At 44.3% G+C, this 8,185-nt stretch overlaps 2 protein-coding genes across 2 annotated transcripts; one reads left to right on the top strand and one right to left on the bottom strand.

Annotated features, from left to right (window-relative positions):
* Positions 1–498: 498 nt before the first annotated feature.
* zbtb49 (zinc finger and BTB domain containing 49) lies at positions 499–5,009 on the bottom strand. The gene is made up of 8 exons (XM_035631851.2): positions 4,809–5,009; positions 4,345–4,520; positions 3,155–4,251; positions 2,993–3,039; positions 2,825–2,898; positions 2,439–2,521; positions 2,135–2,296; positions 499–1,714 (listed from the first exon to the last, which is right to left on the bottom strand). The coding sequence occupies exons 2-8, from the start codon at positions 4,494–4,496 to the stop codon at positions 972–974; spliced, it is 2,358 nt and encodes a 785-aa protein (XP_035487744.1). The 5' UTR covers positions 4,497–4,520; positions 4,809–5,009; the 3' UTR covers positions 499–971.
* Positions 5,010–5,240: 231 nt separating this feature from the next.
* Positions 5,241–8,170, top strand: lyar (Ly1 antibody reactive homolog (mouse)). The gene is made up of 8 exons (XM_035631852.2): positions 5,241–5,701; positions 5,820–5,934; positions 6,033–6,140; positions 6,242–6,322; positions 6,719–7,040; positions 7,404–7,469; positions 7,651–7,736; positions 7,891–8,170. Exons 1-8 carry the CDS (start codon positions 5,580–5,582, stop codon positions 8,026–8,028), a joined length of 1,038 nt encoding a protein of 345 aa, XP_035487745.1. The 5' UTR covers positions 5,241–5,579; the 3' UTR covers positions 8,029–8,170.
* Positions 8,171–8,185: the final 15 nt, after the last annotated feature.

Genomic DNA, 8,185 nt, shown 5'->3' with positions numbered 1-8,185 from the left:
TTTTACATAACAAGCCACTGGGTACAATGTATGCTGCTAGGAATTTTTGCCCTTGATAGTTTCTTTGTTTTGCAAGATACTTAACATTTATCTGATTTGAAGAATAGCTACCAGATCCAAACCCGCGACACAACAGTACCTGAGGCTCCCACAAACATTTCTTTGCATATCCCACCATGAATTGTAACATCTGATTTCTGGCGCCATCTGCAGTCTTTTTAACACTTAACACTTTACAGATTTACAGTAGTTGATTCTGTTTTCAGGTTATAATGGGAATCCAGATTTCATGCATTGGAAAAGGGATTTCAAATCTTAGGGATTCATTCAAAAAAGTGTAAATTCAACCCCCCTTATGTCCTAAAGACACAACGACTGTTTGATTTCGAAAATTCTAAGGCTGTTAGCAGACATCTTGGACTTCAGCTGTCTCGTACTACAACGTAAACATCTCATGGAAAACCTAAAAATGTTTTTAACAAAGACACACACATTAAATAGAATGTACATCATTTATTCTTACATTAATATAATACTATTAAACATTTGACGCAGATAATCAAAAAATAGGTCTGCATGTTCACATTTTAAAGTGCAGTGCTATAAATACGAATACAAATGAATATTTTTGACTACCTGTGGTGCATCTTCGGAAGTCTATAGGTGGAATTTTAAAAAGGAAGATCCACGCAGAATAAGAGTGGTAAAAAAAACAACCCTGTGCACTGCTCAGCTGTCAAAGTCCACACCTGACTGGTGTGTGTATTACAATAAAGTATCACAACGGCAATTATCATTCCTTTGAGTAAATGTATGATTTCACTATTTTTAGAGAAAGGCTTGCTTTGATTTGGAGTGATGTCAACTCTCAAAACATTTCCAGTTATAAATAGTTAATATTGTTAATATTTTATGTCTGCTTCATCATAAGAGCTGCTATCATTGATGCTGTGCTTGTGTGAAGAAGCGTGTCATTGCTCCATGTCATTGTCGTTCTGCAGAGTTTTCATCGCCAGGCCCCACAGAGTGACGCTGGAGATGTACTGGCCCTCACTGGACCTGTAGGAGCCACTACTGGGCCTGCCGGAGGATGTGTGTGAACTGCAGTGGTTGTCTGTGTGAGGAAGGTAGGGTCTCCCCACCGGTCCCCTGCCCATCTCCACCGACATGCCCTCATTCTCCACATACGGACCGTACACGGCCTCCTGAGGCAGGTGGTGTTTGGCCATCTTCGAGTGGTCTGGAGCAGCCAGGGCTGCACTTTTCTCCTGGTGGTTGGACGAGAGGAGATGATGCGGCACCAGAGAGCGGAGCTCGGGTAGCGGGGTGGGGGTGGAAGCTGGGCTGAGGGGCATGGTGGGAGAAGGCGTGTCTATATGCGGCGGTGGCTGTGTTGGCGATGGAGCCGGTAGTGAGGGTTTCTCCAACTCTGCACGGGGCATCATGGTGGAGAAATTCTGCTCACCGGTAGAGGCGGGAGATTTGCGGTGGCCGACAAGTTTGGGGAACGAGGCTGCTCCGTCCGAACTACGCGACGTCTGCTCAGAGGTGTCCAGGCTGTCGGCCGGAGCCCCCTTGCAGTGCATGTTGCTGTGTCTCCTCAACATGGCGGAGCGGGTGAAGCTCTTACCGCAGGCGTTGCAGATATAGGGTTTCTCACCGGTGTGAGAACGTATGTGACGCTGCAGGTCCCCTGAGCCAATAAAGCACTTCCCTGCATTAAGGATACAAACTGAGTATAAATCACTGCACAGACATTAGCTACAGGCCAGTCAAAAAATCTGGGTGGTGAAAAAAAGCATTTGTCTTTTTCGTTTTGTTCATCTTTACAGGTAAAAACAACACCAATGCCAAATAAACCTTTACTGAAAAACGTATATATTAAGGATCACAAAAATTAACCTACAACAGGCATTTATTAAATATCTAACCATATCTGGTGGCCAGTAGTTTCTTATACTAGATTAGAAAGGTAATTCTACACTCATACTCCTATTAAGCTATTTTCTCCTATAAATCATTTTGTCATTACTAAATATGATATATTTAATTTTCATGCAATTATGTCTCTAGTAGAATCTACAGAACCAACAAGTGAATGATACATTCGCACTAGTTACAAACCGCTCCTTACCACAGGTTGCACAACTGTGTGGTTTTTCCCCAGCGTGGCGGGCCTTGTGCTTCAGCAGCTTTCTGTGCGTGTTGAAGGATTTTCCACACTGGTCACAGGTGTATGTCTTGTCTGTGGCGTGAGTCCTCTTGTGCTCCTTGAGATTGCTCAAGTTGTTGAATCCTGAGACATGTACAAAGACAGAAAGAAAAAAAACATCTCAAAAATGTTTTCCAGATGGCCCTCAGCAGATCGTACAAGCTGGAGTAAGTTGTTTTAAGGTTTAATAAAAAGATGATTTGTTGTGTTGAGAGATGTCACATACCTCGACCACATATATCACACAGATGGGGCTTCTCTCCTGTGTGGACCACTTTGTGACGGTGAACATCCCCTGCTGCTGTAAAGCTGAACATCACATGAATATTCATTCATTTATCACCACAAATTCTTTGTTAGGGCCCCATTATGCAACTTAAAGACTGTATAATAAAAATGCAAAAACAATTATTAGAATACCTAAAATTATTGTTTATTGGCAAGCTTTGAAAACTATCAAGGATTTTGTTGTTATAAAAGCACTGAATCAAACAAAACGTGGCAAAGAGGACAGGAAAGTGAAATGGGGGGCAAAATGAAAATATAAACAAGGGGAGGGGATGACTAAATAATAATAATAATAATAAAAATAATAAATAGGAGATACTTCACCTTTTGCCACATAACTCACAGATGTACGGTTTCTCTCCAGAATGTCGCCGCAGATGGGTCTGTAAATTTCCAGCCTGTAAAACATACATTTAATGAATAACATACACGTCTGAATTTCATCTGACCACATAGGAGCTACAAAGCCAGGAATATAACACCGGACAGTACCTGTGAGAAGTTTCTCCCACAAACATTACACTGGAAGGGCTTCTCCCCTGCAAAAACAGACATAGATTTGGGTCTTAAAAGTAATCATTTGCAATAAATCTGACAAAATCCCTGGTTTAACACTCAGTGTTACTGTACACCATAGTTATAAAGTGTGAATACCAGTATGTGAGCGCTTGTGCAGCTCCAGGTTGCTCGGATGCTTGAAAATCTTCCCGCACACATTGCAACAATACTGCTTGTGTCCTGTCGGCTGCTGTGGCTTCAGATTTTGCTCTTCTTGGGTCGCAGGTGGAGAACTGGGATGATGTTGTGAATCTGTCGCTGTATCAGGAACCTTCTCCTCGGCCGCAGCAACGGGAGCCTCTGGAGTTGACAGGACAACAGACTCTTCTTGACGACTCTGTTTGGGACAGCAGAGGACGGGCTCGCTGACAGACTCTGCACACATCTCCTCCAGAGCTTTCTGAGATCTCAGGTAGTTGTATTTTTTCAAGTACACAGCCTTCTTTGGGCGCACCGGCCTGTTGAGCATGGAGTCTGAGTTGGGGGCGTTTAAATTTTCTGAGGGTGTTAGAGCGGAGGCAGGGTTCTTTTCCACTGCCGCAGATGCGCTAGAAGGATTAGGCTGGACTGTGTTTCCTGAGCACACAGGCATGTTGTTGACACCCTGGCTGACCCCAAGCTGACACTGCGGCTCCTCCACCACCACCAAAGGACTAGGGCCTTGGTTTGAGGCCGCACTATTAGTCTGAATAGCACTCTGTTTGAAGTACTGCTTGCTGTAGAAGTTACGGAGCTTGTAGCCGTGGACTAACTGTTTTTCTACAGGTGCCTGAGAGCTGCTAGCTGTGTCACAGCTGGTGCTGCTGTTAGGTAAAGAACCCGGCACCCTTTTGGTGTGGTCCACATCACTGCTGGTGCCGGGCCTCTGGGCTTCAGAGGGACAGGGGAGGTCAACGTCATGAGGAAGATTGCTCCCCAGGAGGCAGTCGTGCTCAGAGCTCAGCATGCCTGGGAGAGAAAACGGTGGGATTTCCACTGGTGGGGGACAGGGCTTGAGGAAAGCGTTACACATGCCCTGCACATTTGGAACCTGCAAGCACTGAGCGATGTCCAGGAGCGCCTGCACATTATCCTGGTTGACGTCGAGGTGTGAGGTGTACATGTAGTCCAATATTTGACCTATACCACCGACGTCCTGGATGACCAGGTTGAACACCTCGTTCTTCTGACTGGGGGAATTTTGGAACAAGGACCTGGGATAGATTAAAGAGCAAAGAGTGTGAATTCACACAAATGCACACTGATGTGCCACGACTACACTATCTGCTATAAAGAGGTCAAGGCACCTGAAATAGGAGCTGAACGCCGCCAGGACATTTTTGTGGGCCTTGAAGCAGACGCCTTTGACCACCAGCATGCAGTCACACAGCAGTCCCTGGATCCTCTGCTCCTGGAGCTGCTGCAGCAGGTAGGAGCTGTGGCTGGACAGGGTGTCCATGGTCCCTCAGCTGCTGTGCTCCAACTTCTCCATCACACACACACACACACACACACACACACACACACACACACACACACACACACACACACACACAAAACAAGTATTTATTAAGGAGTCTTTAATTAATTTCTCTGATCTGCTCATTCTTGAAACACCACCAACATGTTGCTAACGTTCATACAGAAAATACATTATTCAACAACAGTGCAGAATCCAGTGAGTCTGTATCACTTGTTATGAGACCACCCATGCAAAAATTGGACGAAAATGACAAACGAAATACAAAGCTATGCTAACAAAACAACAGACCCCGGCGGTGAGAGGAGTGAGTCGGCGCAGCATCAAAGAAGGGCAGACTCAATCGAAACTGGAAGTCCTGGAAGTCCTGGAAGTCTTCGCTTCAGTGTTGTTGGTGGTAGATACGAGTCCAGACCTGCATTGAAGGTTCCCACCTCTTATTTGGATGATGGGTCACTTTTTCGAGTAGGGAGAACGTTGCGTCACATCCGGGTGCAGCTTGTATTTGGTGCCGCCTAAACACGAAACAGGGAAAAAACATTGTGGGACTCCCATGTTGGAGAATGATGGAGTGATATATTTTAACGTGGGGATGGTGATACTGACACACTGACAATGACAGTACATAGCTTTTCAACAAAAAAAAGTGTTTGGACAATATTCGGCTTCATTTGAGTAGGAACTATTATTTTGATGCGTTTGCACACGGAAGACTAATAATGCGACTACTGCGTGTCGGCGCGGTCACGTGTGTTTTGGAAACTTCGCACGGATGTAAGGGAGCTGGAGCCTCGCGGTTGATTTCAAATGCGATTTTCAAACAAAACACGTTTAACACTGCAACTCGCTGTTTGTATACGTGTTGATGAAATCCTCCCCTGGTCACATTAGTTATTTTATGTCACACTTGTTGTCTCTGGATGTTAGCCTTTCTTTAGCTAACATTAGCTCGTACCAGCGCTGCGGACAGGCGGGTCTCGCGTGCGCACGAGGAGTACGCCGGTGTGTCAGCGGCAGCCTCGTTCGACTTTAAATCGTTTAGGTTGAGAAGTATTGTTCGAAATGGTGTTTTTCACCTGCAACGCGTGCGGCGAATCCTTGAAGAAAGCTCAGGTCGATAAACATGTGAACATGTGTCGGGGCTGCCAGGTGCTGTCCTGCATCGACTGTGGAAAAGACTTCTGGTAACGATCAAGTGTTTTCTGTCTTCTCTTTATATGTTTGCTCTCCACTTCCTCTCACTGCAGTCAACAATAGCCAACAATAACTTTCAATTGTGCGATGGTGTTTCTCTGTGAACAGGGGCGACGACTACAAGAACCACATGAAATGCATCAGTGAAGATCAGAAGTATGGAGGAAAAGGCTTCGAGGCCAAGGCAAACAAAGGGGATGTGAAACAGCAGCAGTGGATCCAGGTGAAATGTGATGGAATGCTGTCCATCCATGTTTGTTTGCATCAGGAAAAGCATGTATAGGTTGTAAGCTGACGTTTTAACGTTTCTTTTCACTGAAGAGAGTCAACGAGGCCATGAACAAACCCGGGGTCAGTGCGAAGCTAAAGGACGTGCTCTCACAAGTCAGTATGTATGATAATGTCCCAAGAAAGAGGGCCAAGTTTCAGGTTGGTGTTTCAATAATTTACCATATAATAAATTAATAATTACTCAATTGAGCAGACTGGCTGGTCGTCAGAGACTCATTATTTTCCTGACTCTTCCTCAGAACTGGATGAGAAACAGTCTGAAAATAGCGAATCCCAGCCTTCACGACGAAGTGTGGAACATCCTCGCTGCGGCCGACGCTGTAAGTTCATCTGCATACTGTCACATTACTCTGGTTATATTCAGTGTTTGGCTGATTCCTTGTGCACAGTAGTTAAGGTGGGAGTGTAGTATATGTTGGTTAGTTTAGTTTGCCGCTCACATCCAAATTTAATGCAGAGAAATCGCTCCAAAAAATAGGCTGCAAGTATTTATTTTATTGCATTCTGGTAATATCAGGGGCTGGTTTTACACCACTGGAATGATTTTCCTTCTTGTAAATGTAAATGATGCCACAAATCATTCTCTAGTTTGAAATGGGTGTTTCGATGTGGTTTTTCCTTCTGTTTTTCCTTTCTTCTCAAGGTATAGAAAAAAATAAGTTTCCCATGTTTTCAACCTGTACACTGATTTTCCTTCCCTACCCTCAATCTGACAGGCTGTGGAGGCCCCCCAACAGACTAAAAAAGACGAACAGGCAGCGGCTGAAGTCAAAGTGCATATCAATGGAAATGAAAATCAGAATGGCCAGCCAAACGTTGAGGAGAAGAAGAAGCTGAACAAAAGGGAGCGCAAAGAGGCCCGTCAGCAGAAGAGCAGGAAAGATGCAGGAAAAACAGAAGTGAAGGAGCGAGAGGAAGACCAGACGGGCAAAAAGAAAAAAAAGGACAGAAAGAGAAAGCACAGCAGTGACGAGGAGGGAGATGAAGAGCCGAATGGGCACAGTGCTGAAAATGAGACATCCAGCAAGAAAAAGAAAAGTAAGTCGTCTGTGAAGATTCTCCGTCATCCGGGTCATGGTTATACAACAAAAGTTGAAACGACTAAAACGTTCCACATTTCACCTCTGATCCAAGAGGCTTCTTCATTTCTGACTGACGAGTGGGGGATCAAGGTCATTGATGTGACTTGTGTGACTCCATCAACTGTAGACTGTTGTCCCAACAGCCAGGAGCACTAACCAAGTGACATCAATGACCTTTATAATGACCCCACAAGCATTAAATACCTGGGACCTTCCACCAGTCAGTCAGAACTTAAGAAGCTTCTTGAAGGAGAGATGAGATGTTTTTGGGATCTACAAACAAAAGTCCAATCTAACGCTTTTATATTCCCTTTCCCAGTTGTTGAAACAGCAGATGCTGATATAGACGTATCAGAGGAGACTGAGGATCAAACCGCTTCCAAAGGTGACATGGTTCTGTTCATAACCTTGAATAATGTCTTTTAGTAGCCGAATGATGGTACTAAGTTGTGAAGCCACTAGGGGTCAGTGTTGTTACTTTCTTTGTTTCTTATTCTGTGGGAAACTGACCCTCAATGAATATTCTCCATACAAGAAGCTAATTTATACTTCTGATCCTCTCACAGGCAAATTCAACTGGAAGGGGAATATTAAGGCAGTACTGAAAGACTCACCCGACCAGGAACTGTCAGTGAAGAAACTACGGAAGAAGGTGAGACATAGTTTTAATTAGAGTCTCTGGTTCTTTGATTTGCACAGCATCCCCCCTGGCTTCTAAACTCTGCATGTCCTTCCACTACATTATTATTTGGAAGCAAGAGTCTTTGGATGGAAATGATGCTGAGAGCTTGTTCCTCCTTTCACAGGTCTTGGCAGCCTACTACTCTTTCACCGGTGATAGAAATTTCAAAACAGAAGAGGATGTGTTCGCACTATTCAACAAGAAGATCAATAAAAATCCCAAATTCAGAGTTTTGAAAGACAAAGTAAGACTTGTAAACTAGATGTGTTTATCTCACTCCTCTGGCATGAAATGTATATTGTTCATAGACTTTTACAATTTAAAGGCCCTTGTCCGTCATCCTCCCCCTGGATGTTTTTATACAGGTGGCATAATCTTGAAGATTAAACCATTTTATAACTGAATTATGTGTCCTGTTA

The sequence above is a fragment of the Scophthalmus maximus genome, chromosome 6, assembly GCF_022379125.1.
Source record: "Scophthalmus maximus strain ysfricsl-2021 chromosome 6, ASM2237912v1, whole genome shotgun sequence".
Taxonomy (NCBI): domain Eukaryota; kingdom Metazoa; phylum Chordata; class Actinopteri; order Pleuronectiformes; family Scophthalmidae; genus Scophthalmus; species Scophthalmus maximus.
Note: the sequence above shows the minus strand (reverse complement) of the source record. Positions and strands in the feature narration are given on the sequence as shown.